The sequence below is a fragment of the Lygodium microphyllum genome, chromosome 6, assembly GCF_053477565.2.
Source record: "Lygodium microphyllum isolate KBCC chromosome 6, Lygodium_microphyllum_v1.1.10, whole genome shotgun sequence".
Lineage (NCBI taxonomy): Eukaryota > Viridiplantae > Streptophyta > Polypodiopsida > Schizaeales > Lygodiaceae > Lygodium > Lygodium microphyllum.
The window spans coordinates 153816080-153839970 of NC_141140.1; the positions used below are offsets into that span (position 1 = coordinate 153816080).

Consider the following 23891-nt stretch of genomic DNA (forward strand, 5'->3'; position numbering starts at 1 on the left):
GGAGAGATTCAAGTGAGAAAGAGAAGAATTTTAATGAAAAAGGGAGGGGAAAGATAAAAAGAGAGATTACAAGTGAAAAAGAGGGGAAGAGAGAGGGTTTTGATTGAAAAATGGAGGTTTGGAAAATTGGGTAAGTTAAGGAAGCCCTCTAGAGGTTCGGAACTTTCCGGCAAATCTATAGTGAAAATAATATAGTAGTAAGATAAGATGACAACTGGATACATATGTCATATGGCTAAGTAGCTCTTGGTCATTGTAAGTTTTCTATTATTTATTATTACCATTAACCTTCAATTTTGGACATAAGCAAGGTTTTGTTATTTTCTTGTTTTGTGGTTTTCATCTCAGAGGCTTCCACTAGAAATGCAAAGTTCCAAGAGTGTGTTCAGATCACTCTAATATGTTTGCTTGGACTCAATTCTAGGCACTAGTTTGCAACCATGCCACTTTTGCATCATCGTCCTTCTGGTCTTTGCAACAATCATTGTATGATTATATTTCTCTCGATGAGAAGAATGTAGTACCCAATGCTCTTCATACATTCGTTGTGGTACTTTGGCATCCTGACAACGCCACCCCTTATACAGCGAGTCAATCAAAATGTTCTCTTAAAAGATGCCCTTTAGGCCCTTTGCCCCTTATATTATACACACGAATGGGTTTACTAGAATCACTATAAGTACAGACTATTGTACATTCACAGATGCTTCTGCTTCTCAAAATCAGTGGTAAAGAGCTCCAACTGAATCCTCATTTGGTAGGAATGAGTCTCCCCACGGCAGCTATTTTGGAGGAGCTGGCAGATCAACAATGGGCAGAGAAAGCTATGGCACTGTTGGGCAACAGCCATGGCTACAGCAATCCCACTTGGTCTCCTGCACCCATGACTAAGGTCACAGCATTATCTTGTCCCACATCTAGAAGACTCAGCAACAGCTTTGTCTCAACACGTACTTCCTCCTGAAACAGTGCTCTCAGATTGCATGTTCATGATGTTTGCGGTGAAATCATAATATAGTAGAAATCTGTAAATTCACCACATCCGCCTGTTTTACCACATCGAAGCCTTAGCCACGGCCCACACCTTTTTCTCAAAATGTGCTGCTTCTTGAAAGTGTTTTCTCAGATTGCATATTCATGGTGTCGGCAGTAAAATCATATACAGGATCCACAACTGTGCAAATTCATCCCACTGCCTCTTGGCAACGAGTGGTACGTCAACTTCACCTCAGCTGAAATCTTCTGTGATCTTTGTCCTTGTTGCGGATGACAGGCGCAGGGCTTACTCTTCAAAGGCTAGAACAACAAAAACATCATGTATAGACCATCTTTTCAGAACACCCTTATCTGGAGGATTAATGACTGCTTGGTCTGCTGAAGCTCGACGATATCCAATCACTAATTCATCTCTCTGTCGGGCACGAATCATTATTTCAAAAAAGGAAAGCTCATCCTGATCATGTAAGAAGAACTCAGCTGGCCTGATGTACAGTTCATTTCCCTGAAACAGCAACAGTAAACACAATGGATTAAGGCCTGTTCTTATCCACATTTCAGCAGTGCAATCAAATATGCGCTGCTTCAAAGCTGTACCTCTTCAGCAAAAAGCTCTTCCAAAACACGATTTATCTGCTTATCCTCAGCTACCATCGCCAGGGCCATACTGACGAGCTCATTTGATAATACATAATCACTGATCTTTGAAACAGTGACAAGATTCTTTGTTCGAGAATCCAAAATCTCACTGATAATTATTGTTTTACTCGAGGCCTCGTGCATTTCACGAATCCAAGAGCTCTGAGAAAATCCAGATGATCGTGCGCTCGTTTCTTTAGTAGCTTTGAGAGGTAGTCGCTTTGACTGCTCTTAAGCACACGCCATGAAGGATAGTCAGTCATGTTTTGTTGGTTGACTTGGAACAAATCCCATTGAGACAAAGTTCACACGTTACAAGACGTTCATGGACAACATGTGCAAATGCAGCTACAGGTTTGCCCGAAAAGATTCTACATCAAACCAATTCTGTGAAACAAAAGATAATTTGAGGAAAGACATCACCAGGACTTTACAAAGGTCGAAACATTTAAGATTTTCTCCATCTGTTGTGTTGAAGTTTCCTAAGCTAATATTCGATATTGTAGACTAATATTTGATATTATGGACAGTCATATTATTTGGTATGTATTATATAGACACGAATCAATTACATTTACTTAATCAGTGTCATGAGTAGCAAAAAATGGGCCGTTTTAGGCCAAAAGATCAAGCGTTTGGTGGAGAAAGGCACTCTGATTCAAATGTGGAATCCCGAGCAGAAGGATTTTCAGGATCATGGAGAAGGAGAAGTACACAAGTGCCGCAAGCTAGCGGTCGATTCTTGAGGCTCAAGCAGCATTCCAAAGGCCCCTCATAAGGCCTCTCATCCTCCTCAATACAAGAGGAATGAGAGTTTCAATGTATGCTTTCTGAAGCTAATAGCCAGATGAGTAATTATATTCCTGCAAATGAAGGGAACAGAAACCTAATTTGCCAGAAGAACATGCAATGATAGTTCTGGGGACAGACATTGTGTTGCAGCTTAATGAGTGTTTATGTTCATGCAAAATAAAGGGAAAGCAACTAGTTTGCCACAAGGAGAACAAGCATAGGATCTACTTAACTTTGTCAGCAAGTTTGGAGAATGAGCTAAATGCCATCAAGTGGAAGATTGCAGTGCTTGGATTATTGCCAAAATTTCCTCCCCCTTAGGCTCTACAGTAGTAGAGACCCATTATTGTTATGGGTTCATTGTATAAAAATTTTTCTAGGATCATTGCTAAAAGACTTTTCTAATGGAGTGGCATGCATAGCACTTAATGGGGTGATAACTAAAGAGATTGCTCTTATTCGGTCCCTTTCTTGCCAAATTTATCTCGGTCCCACTAATCAAATTTTCAACATACTTCTTACATTCTTTATGTCCCTTATAGAACTTTATCCGTAAGGCTCCAAACTTTGAGCTCACCTCCTTGCGTGGCTCCTATTGAGATGGCAAGCTCAACATGTGCAGACATTGATGATGGACTGCCTAGTTAGATAGGCTTGCAAGTCTACACTTAGCATGTCGATGGTCATGATTTTTACATGGCCACTAACTCCTCATTTATTGTATTCGCTTAGTTACATCTACCTATAGCTAGCATAGTTAGAGTACCAATCGATTAGTATTGTCAGTTATACACTATTTGACTTAGTAGCCCAATTTCCTTTGTGTTGTATCTTATCTATACTTTGTGTACATTGTATATAGTCAGTAGAAAAAGAAAGAAAAACCTAACAAGAAAACATTCTAGGCTCTTTCCCTCTTCTTGTATTCTTGAGTGAGCTTTCTCACATAGGTATGGTGTGTTTTCGATGCAATAATTCAAGTAAATCTCCTCACCATGCAAAATATAACCTTGTGTCAAAGTTATACCATTGATAGAGACTACTTTTGGAGTTTAAAGTGAAGGAGAATGAGTAAGGATTTGAGCAAGCAAGCAATGGGTAAGCTCTCCTATTCTCCCACTCTTTCCCTTGAATAGTACTTGTGGAGGCATCGAAACAAGGGCAAAGCAAAAATCTCACATTGTTGTAAGATTTGACGTGCCATTTGAAGTCTAGCATTATCAGTTATTACTGTGGAAAAATAGGTCATATTGTGACATTTGCAATGGTGAATTGCAACAAGGGAATTATGCATAATCTTCAGTGCACAATGATTATAGAAATGAGTGTTTATTTGTTATATAGCTTTTTTTTTTTGCAAGTAAAATGTGGCTGATTATATTACTCAAAAAACTGATTACAACAGAGTGCTCATGCTTAACAGAATAAACTGGAGCTGATGCAAAGTCACCACTACATCATGTATACAAGACTCTCAAGGCGGTCTAGGGCGGATGGGGGCAAGGAGCCATGGGGGAGGGGTATATCGCCAAACGGGACTGCCTGCCTACATCACAAAGAATAGGCCTTGGCCGCCCCAGGTACGCATGAAGTGACCACGGAGCTCCTGACGAGCCCTAGACTCGCCCTGCACCTGCTCCCATCAGCTGCGGAGGGAGTGAATGATGGAGGTCCATAGCTCTGCTAAGGTCGCAAGTGCTGAAAGTCTCTCTGCCGAAAGCCACCTGGCATCGCGCCTTCCAGATATGCCATCCAGTAAGACTCCCTATGATCTCCCATATCTCTGAGCGGTCTGCTGTGAACTCCAGTACCTGGCGGATGGGTAAAGCCTCCAGACCAACCACTGCGCATAACCCTACCTTGATCATGAAAATCGTGTCCTGCATCCCGGCCTCATATAGAAGGTAACGGCCATGGCTAACTGCCTGCCAACAGAAAGCTCCCCATGAAATACACCCGAGGTTGGGGGCTATACGTCGAAGGATACGACATGCTCCTCTCCACACAAGCTGCGTCTCCTCACAAGACCAAAGGCAGTGCGTTGGGGTTTCTAGAGGCTGCTGTGTGCAGCGCTTACAACCTCCCTCCTTCTGCATCTGGGCAAGCCAGCTTCCCACCGCCAAACCTCCATGTGCCACCAGCCATAAAAAATACGACACCCTCCTCGGCCTCTAGCTATCTCATAGGCAGCACCAGAAGGTTCGTCGGAAGGGCTCCGTGATGCTATGCTCCGCCCAGTGCCTGCTGCATGACGGCGCCCAGTCCATATCCTCCTGCATCAGTACATGTCTGCCAATCTTGGCAGTGTATTCTAAGAACCTGGGTGGCTTTTTGGCAACCGCAGAGGCCGGCCATAGCCACTCTCCTGGATCCCACTCCAGCTCATCAAGTGGTCTATCCTCCCAGGTCCAAAGGCGCCACTCCTTGAGCTCCATCCAGAAAACACAGGGGTCCAGTCGACAAGTCTTCCCCTGAAGACCCACCACCCGAATCCTCCTCCATGAAAGGGTGGCAATCCCCTCATCCTGTTGCCCTCTGTCAAGGGCCAGACGTCCCCCCTCCTGAACGGCAAAAAAGGTCCCCTGGGGGGCGCCACCCACTCTACCTGCCACCTAAAGAGGGATGCCTGCTGGAGAGAACCTAGCTGCCCATACCTCCCCGGCCTCTATCGGTTCTCGTATCGGGGGGGGCAAGCCACTCCGGAGGTATTGCTGTGTCTATCTCTCTTCTCCTCAACTCCACTCCTCTCCTGCACCCTGATACTCGCTGTAGCACCTCCTTGTCTGCCATCTTGTACACCTCCCGCCATGTCCTGATGGAGCGAGCCGGGCTGGCCTCCCACCCCAGCCCACTGGATGTGGGGGCACTCACCTATCTGTGCCCCTTCCCTATCTTTGACCTGGAGGTTCTAGTTCACCGACTGACGGTCTATTTCCTCCTGGCAACCTGGGGGGCTTTGGATTAGGGCCTTACAGAGGCCCTGCCACACGCGGAGTAGGCTCCGCAGGAAAGGTGATCTGGGCGGGGTAATCTGTGTTGAAGTGAAGATCCATCTCAAGGACGGCCTCCACTCCCTGCCAAGCCTCGGTTTACAGTCCTGAAGGCCCTCCTGCAGTAAGACCTTCCAGGTCTGCCCGCCTGGTGTGAGACCGCGGACAACTAGCTTGCCCAAGAGGGCCATACTTTGATATTTTGGGTCTATGATTCCAAGCCCTCCCTTTGATCAATGTCGTATAATGGTGGCCCACGCCACCTTGGCCCTGGAGTCTCTGGAGCCATCAGACCCCGACCAAAGGAAATTCCGCACCAGGTGGCGAAGCCGCCCTACGCACGATGAGGAGAAACACCAACATGAGGCGATGTACCAGGCCGTCGCTAGGAGGACCTGGTTAACTACCAGGGCTCGACCGGCCAGTGAGAGGCGAACCATGCTCCAGTAGGTTAGTTTCCTCCTAATAGAATCTAGAACAGGAAGAAACTACTCGGCAGGAGTGATATCAAGTCCCACCTGGAACCCTAGGTATCGGACGGTCTGCCCTCTACTCGCCCATCTAAATCCCAAGTGGACTCCCCACTCCGTGCTGGAGCCCGGGTCTGTGAGGAAACCAACCGACTTTCGCCAGTTGATTTTCGCACCCACTGCAACATAGAACACATCAAGAGCCAACCTCATTCTTTCCAACATCACCTCATTGTCCTCTATGTAGAGACCTGTGTCGTCTGCGTACTCTAAGTCTAACAACTCAGTCTCCTCTCTCACTGAAAGTCGGAGGCCGCATAGTCCGCTCACACGTGACCTGAGGAAGCGAGACATCGCCTCTGCGAAGATTAGGAACAGGTATGGGGCCAGGGGACAGCCCTGTCGAACCGATCTCTCCAGCCGGAACTCCTCCCCTTGCCTTCCGCCTATGAGAACCCTGCTGGTGGCTGATCTGTACAAGCCGGAGGCCCCGTGAATCCAAGCGTGGGGAAATCCTAACTTCACCATGGTACCCTCTAGGAAATCCCAGTCCACCCTGTCATAGGCTTTCTCGAAGTCCAAGAGTAGTACTGCCAGTTTTTGCCCACTGTGCTGGGCCCACTCTGTCGCCTCAAAGAATGTAAATACATTGTCTAGGATGCTCCTATCCTAGACAAAGCCTGTCTGTGTGTCATGAATGATATCTGGAAGCACATGGCGTAATCGTCTATCAATCATCTTTGCTAGAGTCTTATAGGCCACTGACAATAAGGTGATCGGTCTCCACTGGGATAGCTCCAACCGGTCTCTCCCTTTGGGGAGAAGATTGATAAGGCCTGCCGAGAGCCTCCCTAGCATCTGTCTTGAGGTGAATATCTCCTGGAAAGCCCTCAGTAGGGGATCCTTCACCACCTCCCAATAGGTAGCGAAGAAGGCCTTAGAGAGGCCATCCTCCCCCGAGCATTTTTGCCCATCATGTGTATGGAAAGCCTCCTCTAGTTCCTTTTCTGTGAAGGGGACTAGGAGGGTGTATTCTGTCTTCTCTGTGACGAGGGACGGGGTGTGATCCCATACCTGCTATCTGCATCTCTGTCCTCTAATTGAAGTTGTCTCCTGCTGGAAGAGGCGTGTGTAATAGTCGGTGGCAATCTCCATCACCTCATCAGGGCTAGAACGGGTCCTCCCATACTGATCCCTAAGGCTGCATATCTGCTCTCCCACGGTGCAGGGTTGGTACACCTGGAAGAACTCCCTGCACATCGTGCCTCCCTTCCGCGCCCAAAAGGCTGCTGAAGTGCGGAAAGAGAACTCCGAGAGCCTGTCGTCTAGTAGGCCAGCAATGGCTGCACGCGCATGCACCTCCTGTGCGTGGAGGGTGGGGTCCCCTGGTGCCTCCTGCAACAATCTCTGCGTAGCTGCCATGTCCCGCCGGAGTGCTCTTTCCTCCTCCCAGCACTGCTACCTGGCTTGTAGGGCTGCCTCTTGGCAAATTCTACTTGACTCGGCTAGGACCTCTGCAACCTCCTCTGCTATCCTGTCCCTCCTGACCCACTCTCTGGTCCAAATCTGCTCTATCTGTCTCGACACCTCCTCCCTCCTATAGATCGAGTCAGGGATCCGACAGGATCATGTATCTAGGGCGGATGCTGGGGGATCAAGTGCCAGTAGAACCGGGCAGTGATCGGATAATGTGGTGCCTGCCAATTGCTCAATCTGGCCTCCACGAGAGCCTCCCCACTCTCCCACATAAAACCTATCCAATCGCTCCAGCAAGGCTCCACCTAGCCGCCTGTATCCCAAGGAAAAGTCCAATGACCTCTCCCTCCTGTGGAAGACAGGGTCTTTCCAGGCATCCCGTGCTCCGACTGCAAGCAAAAAGACCTCCCATGCCTCTTCTCCTCCCTAGCCATGCCCTGGTAGTTTCTTCCTCTGCCCTGCTGGTCCTCCAAAGCCTCCAGATTGTTGAAATCTCCTCCAACAATCCAAGAGTCCACCTTTGGGAGTTCATCTACAATCTCCACCCAGAACTTGCTGCGTGCCCTAACCTCCGTAGGGGCATAGACGTTGAGGACTCCAATACACGAGTCCCCAATATCCAGTCTAATCCATAGAGCCCTTCTTGCCACTATCATCCCGTGGTCTCGTACACAAGTGGTGAGACTCGGGCCAATAGAGGTGCATACGCCTCCGCTCCTGCCGTGGGCACCTATGGCTTGGTCCCAGTAAGTATGCGAGCTGCCCGGAAATACCTTCCTAACCCGCTGAGCCTGGGCGAGGGTGAGCTTGTGCTCCTGCAGTAGCAAGATATCTATCCATCCGGCGAGGGCAGGCTGCAGCTCCTGCCGGACAATCAGCTTCCTCGAGCCACGCGCCCCACTGTAGTGGAGACTGTTCACATTCCAGGATGCAAGATGTAGACTCATGGGGAAACCTGTGACTGACCGAACAGGCATCTGTTTGGTGTGGATGCTGCAGATGAGGAAGAGAGACTGTGAGGCGTGCAGGTACGTTTTGCCACCGGTCTGGATGGTGAGCTCCAATCCCCCATGGTGGCCCTCGGCCGGACCATAGGGGTGATAGATGCTCCAGGTGGTACTATCAATGCATCTATCAGCCATGCTGAAAAACGCGACTCTGTACACTGGTAGAAGCGGGCCGCCTGTGCTGGGGGCCACTCGATCACGTCCCTCGGCGCTCTCCACTGTGGGGGGGCTCGAAAGATAATGCTCAAATGCGGGATGTCGGCGCCAGCCCACTAGTTAATGTCCATCATGCAACCTGGCCATTGTTGTGCGAACAGTGCTAATCCTTCATCTCCCATCCACTGGGAGATGTGATCCGCCACCTGACGCTTCAACTCCTCCTCAATCTGTATAGTCGTCCACTCCTCTGAGAAAGATGACTGAAAAAAGAAAGCATAGTTTGGTCCATCCAATGGTGCTAGTAGATGGACCTTGCCCCTCCTTGACTTACGAACCACGAAGATCCCCACCTCTAGAGGTAGTGGGAACTCTCCGCGCTCCGCAACTCGCAGATAGGACCATGGGCCACTGCGGAAAAACTCTTATGGCAACAACTGTGCCTATCTCGGGAAAGTATGGCGGGTGGCAGGGGCAGATGAGCTGGTGGTTGTGTGGACGGGGCGGGACTACTAGTGTGCAGAGGAGGTAGGTGTGTGGCTCATCACCTCCTATGGGAGGAGGGGGGGTGGGTCTGGGGGGGCTCACCTGACCTGGGCGCGGATCAGGAGGGGTGCTCGGTAGGGGGGGTGATGGGGGTGGAGTGGATCGAGCTATGGTGGGATGGCTAGAGATGCATGGCGGGTGTTTGGGGGGGGGGGGGGGGGGGGCGGGGGGGGTGGTGGGTGAGGGGCCTGTGGGGGCTCAGGCGAGGCAATCTGTAGCGCATGTGGAGAAAGTGGGGGGAGCGGTCCTGTCGGGTGGGACGGACAAGGGGGGCTGTGGAGTGCTCTGCCTAAAGGGGACCGCTCGTCCGCTATCATCTTGTTGACGAGGCTGGGCCTGAGGGGCTGGCTGCGCCTGTGGGAGCTCACGCTCAACCGCCAAGACCCACGGACCGCTTCTTGTTTCAAGCGTTCCAAGCGAGCTCTAATGGCTATTTCTCACCTAGCCAACGCGCCGTCGATCCTACGAGTGTAGTGAGCTTACCTTGATGCTCGATCGAGTACCCTCCTCTCTCTTGCACTCTGGTAGCTCCACGATTCTTGATGCTAGCTCGAGCATCCTCAAGCCTCCTCCATCTCCAAGCTCCATCCTCCATAGCCGCGCGCGCAAGAGAAGAGAAGAGAAAAAGAGAAGAGGAGATGGTGAAGAGCTTCATCCTCTTGATCCCTCACTCCCACACACACTCACTCCCTCACACTCTCACACTCCCTCTCTCAAGAGCACACACAAGCAAGAAGGAGAGAAGAAGAGAGGAAGAAGAAGACTCTTTTTGCCACGCACCAAAGAATGAGCTTCTCATTCACTTTTCAACTTTATATACAAAGCCCTAAATCCTTTTTGGGCGGTCATCCCCTTTTCCCTCTTTTACATGGCCGGCCGTAGCCTAGGCCTTTTTTCCCATTTCCCACCATTCTAATTTATCCTATCCCCAACTAATGCGTACACTTTGCACAGGAGCGAGCCTGGCACTCTTTTACAAAGATTCGGAGACGCTTCCACCTTTTAATGGTGCGCCCTTTTACTCTTTTGTTGTCTTGGGGTGACACCGAGGCTTTCTGAGGGTCGTGCCCGAACATTTAAATTTTTCAGGGACTGGTTACCGGTCAAGGCGCCTTTTTCTGCTTTTATCCTGCGCCTTTTTTGCTATTTCCCTTTTTTTTTTTTCCATTTTTCGCTCCTCTGTGCTGCGGGAAACACTGTGCTGCGGGGAACACGGTAACATTACCCCCCTCCTAGCCAAGTGCCAGTCCCATGGCACTGCGGTGGGACGTAGTGGCTAGTTAGGTCGGCTGCTAGGCACATGAAAAGAAGTTTTGGTCATTAAAGGATGCCGTGGGTGATCCTCTTCCGCGGAGTAGCCATTTCTTGAAACTCAAACATAACCTGCAAGAAAAGTTGTGCACTCCCTAAGGGGTGTGTCTGTCTCGCCGTGTAGTGCGTGGTGCCCGTGGCAGTGGAACTGGGAGATGGGTCTGACCTTGGGCAAGCCCTTGGTAACGTCCCACACTTGAGGACCCAGTTCGTGCTTCGTTGGAGGTGTGGTGCAAGTCTTAGGATGACAGGTCTGAAAGTCCTGTCCTTGATGTGCCCTAAGTGTGAAGTGGGGAGGGGGCTAGGGAAAACCCTAGGTGCAGTGACTGTGGTGCTTCTTTCTTTTTTTCTTTTTTCTTTTTTGTCTTTTTTTAAAAAAATATATAATAAACATAAAGAGGCGTATACATGGAGACATGTGATACAAGGGCATGACGGGAGTTTACTCCTCGTCATCCGAATGGCGGGTAGGGGATGGCGGAGGGCGGGGGGCCTTGTTAAGGAATCTACAACTCAACAAGTAGCCCTTGAGGTTGAGGCGGGTTTTGAGAGTGATGGTAGAAAGGAAGGGGTGGTTGCACTGGGTGAATTTGTTGTCGCTCATATCTTCGAGCAGTGCAACACAGAAGGACGGCAAAAGAGAAGCGCGCATCATGAGGCGGGTCATGGTGCTGCTATCTATGGCGTTGGGATCGAAGTAGAGGGGTGGGAGGTGGCGTTCTTGAGGTGTGGGCTCTTGGTGGACTAGGATCCTAATTAGTCTAAGATAATTACAAGTGGTTATGAAGGCAGGATCAGGACAGGAGGTGAACTCGCTAAGAAATCTATCTATAGAGCTGTACAAATCAGGAAGGGTAAAGAGAAGGGCGTCCCTATGGGAGGTGCTATTGGTGTTATAGATAATGGGAAAGTCGAACATGCCGTGGATGGACGGATTAAAGTCAACCCCTACCCTTCGAGGATACGGCATGAAAGTAGGGTCGTTTCTCTCAGAAGGGAGGGTGTTACAAAATGCCATCCACGCGTCAAGGTTGATGTCAAAAATGCGTCTTCTCCAGGTGGGTTGCCAATTATAGCCTTCCACCGATCTAGGCACCTGGAGGACTTAGGCATTTCTTGTGTATACAACTTCATCCCATCAAGAGACCGTGTATTAACGAAGCTATGTGTACTCCTCGTATCAATAAGAATATGAGCAATTCTTCCATTAATGTAGCCTTTAAGGCATAATGTATTGTCCCCTTTGGAACCATTCCATGCATCACGGGAGATAGAACAAAGCTTCAATGAATCCAAATTTGTCAAAGGATCATCCATGTAGTACCCACCCGGGTCGAATGGAAAACCATCCATAGGGTCATAGAATTCTTCATGGAAATCATCATCATGGTCATGCGTCTCCTCAAGAGTAGGTAAGCAATCACGCTGAGATAGATTGCCTTCATTTGCCTCAACATCCAATTCCTCTTCAAAGATCATGCTCACTTTGACATTCTTGGCTTTGCATTTTGTCTTGTGATCGGGAGACCATTTCTCCCCACATTTGAAACATAGATCTTTTACATACATGTCCTTCAGCTTGTCATTAGACACATGCTTTCCTTGCATAGGAGCTGAGTTTTTGCCACTTATTTCAGTTCTCACGGTCCTCGGCTCCCCAAGCAGTTGGGTAGGCCTCTCGCTCCGCTAACCACTTGGCCTTGAGCCTTGCACCCATAGCGATGATGTCATTTACAAGTTGAATGGGCAGTACTCTGTTCAAGGTAGCGGGAAACTCAAAGCTCAAGTCGAAGGGGTCATGGTTATATTCCTGCTGTTCCCAGATAATCAATTCGGCATAGAATTCAGCAGGGGGATCTTGAGGGCGCGGTAGGAGAGGGGCAGGCTGTCTTGGAATAGGTCTAACATTCAGCTTTTTCCTTGCGTTCTCTACCATTTCTTTCCTGCAGTTAGCCTGGGCTGCTTTTCTCTCAGCAGACGTATCAAGGGGCTGCACTTCCACTTGTTGTGGCTGAGGGGGGTGGTGGGAAGTATTCCTCCTCCTGAGGTCCCAAATCAAACTCCAGTTCACCCCCTTCTGTTTGCACGTCTTCTTGTGCCTTCGCCTCTATGAAACCGAGTTCATCTATTCCCTGCGCCGTCAGGCCTACCTGCGCACGATATCTTCTTTTCTCCTCTAGGCTTTGCGGCGCGGGCCTCCTAGCTGCAGTGGCACGTGCAGGCCTGCTGTTAGAGCTCTGCGTGCAATGGTTAACTTCTTCTGCAGTTGATCATTGGCTTCGTTTCCTTCCGGTTTGGTGGAGTGGAGCAGTATATTGAGGAGGGTGTGCTGCTGGGCTATCATGGAGAGCTGGGCCGCCTCTGCCTGATTCTCAGCTAGCACCCTGTCTCCTTCGGCTTTGGCTAGCCGGCGTGCCAAGTCCCATATTCTCCCCTCATTGTGATCAGCCCATTCTTTTGCTCTTTTTTCCATATCTTCCAGGCTCTCCCCCTGATGGAGGGTCATAGCCATGAGTTATTGCTGCTGGGCCTCGAGCTCACGATGCAGACGGGACTACTCCTGGCGTTTATCAGCGATCTGTGCATTGAGCTGGTCCAGCTTCACCTACATCCTTCGCACCTGCTCTTCCCTTAACTGGTCCAGCTCTGCAGCCTCCTGTCTGATCTTGTCAAGCTGGCTTTGTGCTTCCAGGTTGACTGCAGATAGCTGATCGTTCTTGCACCTCAAGTGAGCATTGGTCTCCCTTTCCCTGTTGAGACGCTCCATCAAGATTTTTCTCCTTCCTTCCCAAGCAGCGTCACGTTCCTTCAGGGCCTTTAATTCCTCTGCATCCTTATTGCTGGCTTCCTCCCTGAGCGCAGCGATCTCCCTTTGGTATTTTGTTATCTGCTTTGTTCTCTCCAGCTGGAGAGCGGCTCCTGATTCTCGTTCTGCTGCCAGCTCCTCCACGGCTGTCCTCCTTTCTTCCCTGGCCCTTTCTAACTGCGAGAGCAGCTCCTTAACATATTCGTCGTATTGGCCTGCTGGAGGTGGGGGGTGAGGCATGGTGGTGGTGGTGACAACGTCTTCTGTTTTCTGCCTCTTCAGCTCCGGCCTTGGCTCCAGTTCAGCCGTGGCTGCCCTTTTGAATCCTGATGCTGGGCTGGCCATGGCCGCTTCTCTTGCCAGCTCCCGTTCCACCAGGAATTGTAGTCAAGTGACCACGTTGCTCTCATCGACTTTTGGGGTGGAACCTTGGGTAGCGGTGGCAGTGGGCGTCGTCATGATAGGAGTGGCTGACATGGAAGGTATGAAGAGGGGGAGAGTTGGCATCATCGGATCTTTTCCTTTTCCTTCTGCTGGGGACAGGGGTGGAATTTCCGACACACTGGTACTAGAACCAGGTGCCTCCGTTCGGTGCGGGCTCTCTGCTCCTTGCTCGTCTCTTTTGTGCTGCTCCTCGATGGAGCGACGGGTGGCCAGCTCTATTTATTCCTCTTCCTTCCTTCTCAGCTCCTCTTCGGTCTTCTTTTTTCTCTCCTCCTCATCCTTGACTGACTCCCTTCGAGCCCTCTCCAGATCTTCCTTTTCTTTCTTCTTTCGCTCCTCTTCCCTTTTTCCATGCAGGGCTTTGGTTCGTTGTTCCGCGTGCCTCTGTGGGGTGCTCTGGGATTCTCCCTCTTCGTCTGCATCAGTCTCCGTTTCATCTGACGACCTTCGCTGCTCTTCTGTGTGAGGTGGGGATTGTGACGGTGATTCGTCACTTCCTTCGTCGCCTCCCTTTTCTCCTCGTCCTTGCCCTAGTGCTTCTTGGATGATGGCTGTAAGGACACCTCCAAACCCTATGGTTGCGGCTTTGGAGGATGATGCCTTGCGGGTTGATCGGGATGACGGGGACTCCCCTCCAACGGCTCTTCCTCCTGTCGCCAAGGCCTTAGCCGAAGCCTCTATTGTTTTCCTCACAAACCCATTAAGGTTCACCTCGTCCAGCGATTGCGCCACAATGCTGTCGAGCAGAGGTACGTTGATTCGGCTCATTATGCTGTTGTACCTCTAGCTTGAGAACAAGGCATGCACCATCTTTGCCTACAGCTAGATTTCTGGGTTGGGGATGTTCGCCAGGCTAATCCCATCATTGGTATGGACCTTCACCTTGTCCATTCCCAACATGGCGTAGATATCTCTTTTCGGCTTTCTTTCCACCTTATTCGGCAGCCCTAGTACCCTTTCCACCAACTCGGGGGTCAGCTCGATCTGCACCTGTCTGGTGGCTTCATTGTCGCGCACCGTGATGGTGCCTCTGTTCCTATTGAAGGTGCACAAGAAGTCAGCGCACTGGGTGTAGTCCACCCTCCGGCCCACTGCGTCCAGGTACTTCTCCAGGTGGCACTGTTCTATGATTTGACGTACTGCCGGCTCTTCGATGGCCGCGTCTTCAAGGTTGAAGACGTGACGGAACTTCAACTAGTTGAAGGCTCTCGTCTCCACCGTGAGGCCGTACTTCGCTTGCTCCTCCTCCGAGAAGGGAAGCTTACCCGCTTTGTCCTGGCTTGCCATGATTGCTACCTGCAAGTTCAGCCATTTCCACTTTTAGTGTTTTTTGACAACTAATTTGCTGGAAGAATAAAAGCGTAGTAGATTTTATTGAACATAGCCTTAACTTTGCTTTTCAGACTTTTACCATTACATCTTACCCTTGCATTTCAAATTTAACTGACGTTTCATACTTGGTTTACTTTTTAGATTTTCCTTGTTTATTTTTTACGTTCCACCTTATTACCCCCTTCCCCCTTTGGAACGAGAAGAATCCGTCCCAGGATTGGAGGTTGAGAGGCCAAGGGCGTTTAGCATAAAGGGCGTCGGTCTATTTGTGCAAGAGCCAGGCGTAGAAGTTGGGTTTATACTCTAGCTGAGCTTCCCTGTCTAATTCGAATGGGCGGATACCGACATACGTGATGTATGTCAGAACATCAATTAGAAGATTGCCAGAATCGACCCTACTTGCAATGTGGAGCTCTTCCTCTGTTAAGAGGCGGTCAAGGTAGGGGTGCCCTTTGATGTGCTCATCCATGGGTTGACCACGAAGAGTGGTTAATACACGATACGAGGTTGGCGCGACATAGGTGGGGTCGTACTCTGCTGTTTTGATTGCGCGGCGCTGCTCAGCGTTGGTCATTATGCGGCACCCCTCAACTTCCCATTGCAGCCAAAGAGTGTACCAACGCTTCAAAAACGGGGAGTCCGTATCAGCAAGTTTGGATAACTCGGTGATTTCCTGATCAGTGATAGCCGAAGTGATTCGTTGATCGTAGGATGTGATGAGACGTTGCTTAATGGCTTGCTCTTTGGAGACCTCGCTACCGAGCAACTCAGCAGCAGAGCGAGAAGCCTTTGCAAAGGCGAATTCAAAAGTCTCCCAAGAGCAAGGCATGTTGCGCACTTCCGTTGCAAAGGGTTCTTCTAATAGACCCAAGTCCAAGCGGTCATAGCTGAGGGCTAGTGACACGAAGGTGGCATCGAGCCGTTTAATGCAGTCCACCACATCATCTCCGGTGTCCTCCGCAAGGTCAGTGGCTAGCGCTAGAAATGACTTCCGTTCATAGGAGGGCGTAAGGCCGACGGGCGGTCGAGGTTTGCTAGAACTAGAGGCCTTGACGGTACATAGTTGCGGTTGGGAGTTTCCTTGAGCCTGCAACCGGGCTGTTTGGAAGAAGGGTGGGTTAGGGTTAGTCACAGCAACTGGGCTGCTGCAGTCAGCTTTGCTACAGAGAGTCGGATTGACTTGGTCGGATGATGCCACCTGTGACGGTGGCTGTTGCTTGGGCCGATAGGTTTGTGCGACTCTCTTGGAATGAAGCATAGATGAGTCGGATGGCTGGGGCTCTGGCGAGCACTGCGGCCTATGGGTTTGAGGTGTTGGGGGATGTAGGCTGATCAAGCTTGAGGGTGGCGTATGACTAGTGCCTTTGGCCGCGGGGGCCTTAAGGATCCACAGTGAGGCATTTCCCTCATAGTAGCCTTGCGCATGCTTTCTGAGTCTTATGTGGGTAGGAGCGTCGACTCCTAGGCGGTTGTTGCGGCTGTTTAGGCACCCATTGAAGGCGATGCTGTGGGTCTTTTCTTTGATCGCTACGGGCTGCGGTTTATGGAAGTCGGGGAGTGGCAGCCGCGTACTACCCCCCTCCTTAGTTTTGCCTACGGATGTTTCTATCGGTGGTTCTGCGGACGGTGATGGTGTCGCGCAGCCCTTGCTGAAAGCTGTGACAATGCGCACGTTGCCGATTGCTAGGTGGATGCGCTGCGGCTTATAATCAACATTGCAGTGAGTCTGCTTTTTGAAGGTTCGCCCCAGTAGTGACTCCGTGCCTACGTCTGTAGCACTGGGCAACACGTAAAAAAGCATTGGAACAGTCTCAGACTCGATAGAAACGGCGACTCTGCACTTGCCGAGAAGTGCGTAGGATTGAGCCCCATATGGGCTTAATTTGGCAGTTGTGGGTTGAAGTAGTGGTTTGCCAAGTTGGATCCAATGCTTGTGGGTTAAGACATTGAAGTCTGCTCCCTCATCGATCAAGGCGTTGAAAGCGCATGTTTGCTTGGCAGTGACCGTGACACGGAGGTAGGTGGGTTCTACAGCTTCCTCATCATCTTCGTTGATTTCAGTGATTGTGGCTGCTCGTATTTTGACCGGCGGTTCTAACATTGGTGGCTCATGCAAAGGATGAGTGGGAGGGAAGTACTTCTTGACACGACTGCCATTGAAGAAGCCTATTCCTTCACCGTCCAGGGTCTCAAGCTCGACATTACCGGTTCGGCTGATTGCCCGAACCTTGAAGGGTCCGAGATCTCTGAATTTCATCTTTTGCTTATGTCCTTTAACTGAGTAGAGGAGCACTAAGTCACCCTGTTCAAACTCGTGTTGCTTGACATGCTTGTCAAACCAGCTCTTTCGTCGGGCTTTCTCGCAGATAAGCGCGTGGGTGGCTAGAAGACGAGTCTTTGATAGGCGTTCCAGCTCGACCAGGCATTGCGTCCATGCTTCCTTCCCTTCCCATCATTCTTGAAGTGCCACTCTTAGGCTAGGAACGAAGAATTCTAATGGTAGAATTGCCTCCGTCCCATAGGTCAGCCTAAAGGGGGTTTGGCCGACAGCCGTTTTATAAGCTATGCAGTAGGCCCACAAGGCTGTCCCAGTCGCTTTGTGAGGCTGAGACTACTTTAGTCAGGACGTTGATAAGAATCTTGTTAGTCGATTCTGCCTGGCCATTAGCCTGAGTGTAGTATGGTGAGGATTTGCGATGGATGATGAGAAAGGTGGATAGGAGATGTGCTATCACTTCGTTGATGAAGTGTGTGCCTTGATCGCTAACCAATTCGATGGGGCAACCGAAGCGTGAGATCACTTGCTCCCATAAGAACTTGGCAGTCGTCCTAGCGTCGTTTTTTCGTGTGGCTCTTGCCTCTGCCCATTTCGTGAGGTAATCCGTGGCCACCACGATGTACTTGGCTTGTGAGTACTGCGCTGCAGGGCTGATGGGTCCTATGAAGTCAATTCTCCATTTTTCGAAGGGTTGGCGAGCAATAATTGGGATTAGCTCCATTTGATCTTTACGAATCAGGACTTTTGTCCGTTGGCACTCGTCACAATGCTTGACGAATCGCTTGGCGTCGCGGAAAAGTGTGGGCCACCATAGTTGGGACTGCAGCACCTTTCGTGCTGTCGTGTCTCCGCTAAAGTGTCCTCTCGCAATGCCGCTGTGCGCCTCCGAGAGCACATCGTGCATCTCATGCTCATACACGCACCTACGCAGCAATCCATCTTGCCCCAGCCTATAGAGTTGGACTGCAATCAGCTGGTAGGGCTGGATCTTCAGGATCAAGCGCCTAAGTCGTGCCTTTTCTATTGGTCGCTCAGGTAGTCCGTGCTCGAGCACTTGGACTACGTCGTCTGCCCAGTATGGCGTCAGATCAGCCTTAAATAGATCTCTTTCGCTGGACAGGTGGAATAAGTGGGCATCAGGTAACTCGTCAATGATGCCTTGTCCAGCGGCTTCTCCTGTGGGTATACGGGACATGTGATAAGCCATGTAATGTTGTTTTCCCTTTCGTACCACCACGGAGAAATCGAACTCTAGGAGCAGGAGGAGCCATCGAGCTATGCGTCCTGTAGCACAAGGTTTGTTCACTAAATAGAGTAGGGCTTGATGGTCCACGAAGAAGATGAAAGGTGTAGCCAATAGATAATGCCGGAATTTCTTCACGGCGAACACCATGGCTAATCCCTCCCTTTCTGTTGTCGAATAATTCATCTCCGTCTCAGTGAGTTGTCTGCTAGCAAAGCTCACTGGGTAATCTAAGTTATGCTCACCAGGTTGGCACAATACTGTCCCTACGGCAAACTTAGAAGCATCGATGTGCACGTGGAAGGTAATGGTCCAATCTGGGGCTCGTAGAATTGGTGATGTTGTTAGAGCCTTTTTCAATTCTTCGTATGCCCGTTGGCATGCCTTGGTCCACTCGAAGACAATCAGCAGCTTGTACAATGGCCTGGCGATTAGCGCGTAGTTCAGCACAAACTGCTGATAGTATCCTGTGTGACCTAAGAAGCATTGAACTCCCTTGTAATTAATTGGAGGTGGAAGGTCGACAATAACCCTGACCTTCGAGAAGTCAGTGGCAATGACGTTCTTTGACACCACGTGTCCTAAGATACATCCGTGCTTCACCCAAAACTGACACTTCAAGGGGTTCAAGGAGAGACGATATAAGCGGCACCGTTCAAAGACTGCGCGGAGTTTATCTAAGTATTCGATCCAGATCGAATGGACACACAGATCGTCGACAAAGACCTCTAACTCCTTGCGAAGCATGTCCTTAAAGATGGTGCACGTGAGACGTTGAAAGGTGGCGGGGGCATTGGTCAACCCGAAGGGCATGACTATGTATGCAAAGACGCCCCATTCCGTGGCAAAGGAGGTCTTATGCCTGTCTGCAGGATGCACTTGCACCTGGTTGTACCCTGAGAAGCTATCCAGAAAACTGTAGGCTTTCTTGCCTGCCACCCTCTCAAGCATGTGCTCGGTGTACAGCAAGGGATAGTTGTCTCTCTTCGTAGCAACGTTCACCTTCTTGTAATTGACGCACACTCGAATTTTGCCGTTCTTCTTCATCACAATGACTATGGGTGATACCCAGTCTGTGTGCTCAATTTCATAAATGAATCCAGCTCTCATCAGCTTGTCAATTTCCTCTTTGACAGCATGAGCATGTTTTGGATTCATAGGGTACAGTCGTTGCTTGACCGGCGTTGCGTCCGTCGTCATGGGTATGTTATGAGTCACAACACTCGGATCTACCCCCCATAGCTCTTCTAAGGACCAAGCAAACACGTCTATGTACTCCCGCAAGAGAGCGACAGGACTCATTTCTTCTTTACCAGTCAAGTCATCAGCAATGAACACTGGTCGGGGTGTTTCCCCTTCCTGGGCTAGGTCCACCTCCTTGACCTTGGCTGGTCCTTTGATTGGTTCGCTGGCCTACCCTTGACGTTTGGCACCTAACAGAACTACTACCCTATCCCCTTTTTTGAATTTCGTGAAGCATTTAGGGAGGTCCTGCGGCTTCCGCTGTTCTTCTGATCTTGTATCCCTGGGGTGCTTTGCCTTATCCTGCCTTAACAGTCTGCGCCTCAGGTGGACGGATAAGTCCCCCTTGGTGCGTCTGGTCATGGGCGGCCTAGGGATCTCCGGGTCACTATCCGAAGTAACCTCCGATTCGGAGTCAAACCCTCCATCTTCGCTAGAAGAGGTGGTCTCCCCTGGTGGCCGCAGTTCAGATGGCGATTCGGTCCTAAGTATTGATGCCATTCCTAGCTGAGCTAGGCTTGCTTGCTCAAGGTCTATGGCTCCTATGCATTCCAACCAAGCACGATCACATTTCATGCACACGACTCCTTGCTCCATTCTAAGGGCCTATCTTTTCTGCGGCTTGGTGTCTGCTCGTATCTACTCAATTTCTCGTCCTTCAATGTCGTATTCTATGGTATCTACTTCACCCTCGCTCTCATCACTGAAGGATTGGCAGTCTTCATATTCATCGCTGGAATCTTTGTCATTCGACTGCTCATCGTCTCCTAGGGCTTGGTATGCCTTGTGTCGTTGGTTAGGAACCAGGGCCCAGTTATACATGAGGTTTAACTCGTGCACCTTGGTCCATTGCCACTTGGAATCCTCTAAGAAATCCTGGAGTGGTTTGAAGTTTGCAGCTGGGTTGCCAGCTAGCTGGTTCGTTAGGTATTCCAGTACCCCCTGGAGTTCCCTTTCGTTGGAGGGTACATGGAAGGTGACAGGCTTAGGCTTTCCATGGAGGCTTGCTGCCATCATGCAGACTAGTGTAGAGAGTGCTTCGCTGGTCTTGCCGATCGTTTTGATGGCTTGCTCATACGCCTCATGGTCTGAGAATGGCAGGTCGATTGTAGCAAGGACGTGCATCCAATCCCGGTCATCCTCTAGGCATGGGATATACTTGGTCAAGGACCCATAGGGCTTCTTGACCTGAGTGTTCCCCTTGAGTATAGCAGAGATGGCGTCTAGGTCAACTGGTGAGGTCTTCCAAGTGTCCATCTCTATTCTTGCAGCGTCCGTTTTATTGCCAAGGAAGATCAAGCCGTTGCCCCAATCTTCAATGACTCTAGCGTTGCGCATCCAGGGTCGGCCTAATAGGACATCGTAGTCCACTCCCTTCATGACTATAAAGTCGACAGAGAACCTGCGATCTTCACTGGCCAATTCTTCAGTACCCCGAATGGCTTCACTCTCATACCGTTTGCTAGCGTGACATTAAACCTAGCAGCTTCGACAGGTGGGTTTCCCCAAGTCTGAAGCACTGCGTGGCTAAGCACACTAACCCCAGCTCCCGTGTCTACTATTCCCTTCCTTGTTGTGTCACCCAGGGCTAGGACCGGCAGGACTGTGTGCATCTCAGAGCCTTCCCAAAAGGCGTTGACGTGCAAGGATTTAGGCACGGAGTGCAGCGTCAAACTTGGCAATTGCGTTTCTGCGTCCTGGTCTCGAGGGTCTGCCGTGACCTGCTCTTGTGATCCTTCGACCCACTGCTTAAGGTCTTGCCATAGAGTAGGGTGTTGCTTAAGCAGATCTCCCAGGCTAAGTGTTACAGGGGTGGTCACTAGCGTGGTCAGGAGATCGTTGGATACTCGTCCTTCCCTTAGCCTAGATTGTCCGTGCCAATGGCCGCGGCTAATCTGCGGCTCTGTTGCGTCTAGGCTTGGTCTTAGCGGCACTGCCTGCGGCACAGTTACTTCTGCCAACTTAGGCTGAAGCGGTGATATTGACGTGCTTACGTTGGAGAGATCATCGATCTTATCCTCTATGATGGGCTCAGCGTCTTTGAGATGCTGTTGAGCCTCCCTCACCTTTTCTATGGCCTCTAATTGTCGCTTTGGATATGGGTATTCCCCTACCTTAGCGCTTCATTTTTCGGCTGTCTTAGGGACTAAAGTCTCTGCCTCTGCGTCTGAGACCTTCTGTCCCGTAGGTAGAGTCGTAGCACTCTCGGTCTTTAGTGCAACCTTAGCTTCCGATCTCTTCTTTTGCCGCCTGCGGCTTTTCTTTCCTATCGAGGTTGCGTCAAGATTGCTAAGTCCTGGCAGAGAGATGCCGGCCTGCTTCGTTTGGGCTCGGGTCATAACTCGCAAGGGAATAGGTGTGGCCTCCCTATCGGGGTTTTCGACACCAAACAACCCTAATGGGACGGATGGCAAATTGGCTGAGCTAGAGGACGGCTTCCGCTTTGGGCAGTCTATGAAAAGATGGGTGATTCTGCACTCTGCACACCTTTGGTCAGCCTTGTCCCTGTTTTGTTGCTCTCTTTCAGGGCAGCGTGATGAGACATGACCGGGGTGTCCGCAAGTCCAACAAGTGACTGGATCCTGCGGCTGCTCTCCTAGGCCTCTACCTCGTCCTCGTCCTAACGCCATCACCAGCACAGGTCGATAATCCATGAGGACCGCGTTGCCCTCGTCGTCGTGCGAGACGTAAGGGTATATGTAGGTCTCTTCATCATTCGGCTCCTCCATGTAGTGTACTGGAGCGTCGCTCGGTGGGTGGGTCACGTAAGGACCAGGCGGTCTAGGAATGCCTGTAGGATTTATGTCCATTCTAGGAACGGCTGGTTTCATATCGTTAGGTGCGGGAAGAGCCAATGGGACTCCCCTTCCGAAGAATGGCTGCGGCCTGTTAGCTAGATAAGGCTGACCGTAAGGTTGCGAGTATGGAAGTCGTCTTGGTAATCTACAATGTGCGACATCATGGTCGAACCTACCGCAATTAGCACAAGGTCTTGACCTAGGGTCTTGACACTCGGCCGGCAAGTAGTTTCCGCCACGGTACACGCATTGGACGTGCGGCCGCGTTGGTCGTCTCAACATATCTTGTAGCTTGGCCAATTCCATCTTGACCTCAGCCAAGCCTTGGTCTATCTCGGTGTCCTTCCCCTTGTCTTGGAATGATGGGATTGACCGCTCACTAGATGCTGATATTCTCTCCGAGCTTCGCGGGTTGGTCTTTTCTAGATTTGAGTTCCTAGAGCTCCGCTCTTTCAGCTGGTCATCGACTTTGATGGCTTCCTCGAACACTCTAGCCACCACGTCCCGCTGCAAGCTTGAATTGCCTGCCAATGCCTTATATAACTCCTCGTCTCTAATTCCGTTGATGAATACAATCGAAACTACTCTATCAGTCGGTCGCTCGACTAAAGGGATTCTCTTAAAGAGACTCCTCACATGGGTCACGTAGTCGCCGATGTCCTCCTTCTCTTTCTGCTTGACGTTCATCAAGCGTACTGGCAGGTTATCGGAGTATTCGGGCTCGGCGAATCTCGACGAAGAGATCCTTGAGATTATTGAAGTTGGCTCGTTCCACGGCATCCAGGCTTGTATACCACGTCCTACCCTTGTCGCCGAGGCAAAGCCCAAATGCTTGCGAACGTTGAATCTGGTCGTTGAGGCCGTTGGCTTCGCAGACTTGCTCGAACTGCTCAACAAAGCTGTATGGATCATCATGCGGTTGGTACTTATCGAGCAGCTTGGCAACAATGGGTATTTTGGCCTGGCTCTTTGAGCCTTGGTTTGCCCCTAATCCTGCAAGCAGAGACGTCGCTAGTGCGGTGGCACTCTGCTCTACTGCGGTGTTATCGAGCAGCCGTTTCATGAGGAGCTCGCTCAATGTTAGGTCTGTCAAGATTGTGGGAGAGAAGGAAGGAGTCTCACTTGTAGCTTTCTTGCTTGCACAATGGGGGAATACACACACAGGTGGAGGCTGAAAACAGTTTTCCTCTTCTTAGTTGTGTAAGCCAAAAAGAACTCTAGTACATAGAAATAGAAAAACCCTATATATGGGTCTCAAAACCAAACTCAACTAACTAAGGTGGCATACTAACTGAGCCACGAACTAGAGTAGATAAGGATAGCTATCATAAAGCTATTATTCATGGGCGGTGCACCAACCACATC

At 50.3% G+C, this 23891-nt stretch overlaps 1 protein-coding gene across 1 annotated transcript in view; it reads right to left on the minus strand.

Annotated features, from left to right (window-relative positions):
* Nucleotides 1-230: 230 nt before the first annotated feature.
* LOC148035306 (putative ion channel POLLUX) overlaps nucleotides 231-23891 on the minus strand; it is a 90329-nt gene continuing 66668 nt past the window's right edge. Inside the window, 2 exon segments of the mRNA XM_087680310.1 lie at nucleotides 231-1501; nucleotides 1594-1860. Coding sequence (XP_087536436.1) covers nucleotides 1283-1501; nucleotides 1594-1860 — 486 coding nt within the window. The 3' untranslated portion in view covers nucleotides 231-1282.